Source organism: Penaeus monodon, chromosome 29 (assembly GCF_015228065.2).
Source record: "Penaeus monodon isolate SGIC_2016 chromosome 29, NSTDA_Pmon_1, whole genome shotgun sequence".
Lineage (NCBI taxonomy): Eukaryota > Metazoa > Arthropoda > Malacostraca > Decapoda > Penaeidae > Penaeus > Penaeus monodon.
In genome coordinates, this window is record NC_051414.1 from 37878962 (window position 1) to 37879219 (window position 258).

Here is a 258-nt window from a genome sequence, read left to right on the forward strand (position 1 = left end):
GTCCTTAACAATGCACCTATTCTTGCCTCTTCCGATTAATCACACTCACCTGCAAATCGTCCAACTCTTCTTGATGGTTAACTTCCCCTTCTTTCTCCTCTTGCTCTTCAATTGTATTTTCATCATCATCCTCTGATTCCTCCACCTCAAAATCTTTATCAACTTCTTTCTTTGATGTGCCCTCACCCCCACTTGTCTTTAATTTCACTTTCCTCTTTCTAATATCTTTAACAGTTTTTCTTTCACCAACGCTATCCA

General features: G+C 39.1%; 1 protein-coding gene across 1 annotated transcript in view; it reads right to left on the bottom strand.

Moving 5' to 3' along the window:
• Positions 1 to 258, bottom strand: part of LOC119592239 (helicase domino-like) — a gene marked incomplete at its 3' end in the record, with an annotated part of 26783 nt that overhangs the window by 18095 nt on the left and 8430 nt on the right. Inside the window, 1 exon segment of the mRNA XM_037941071.1 lies at positions 50 to 258. Within this exon segment, the coding sequence (XP_037796999.1) occupies positions 50 to 258 (209 nt within the window).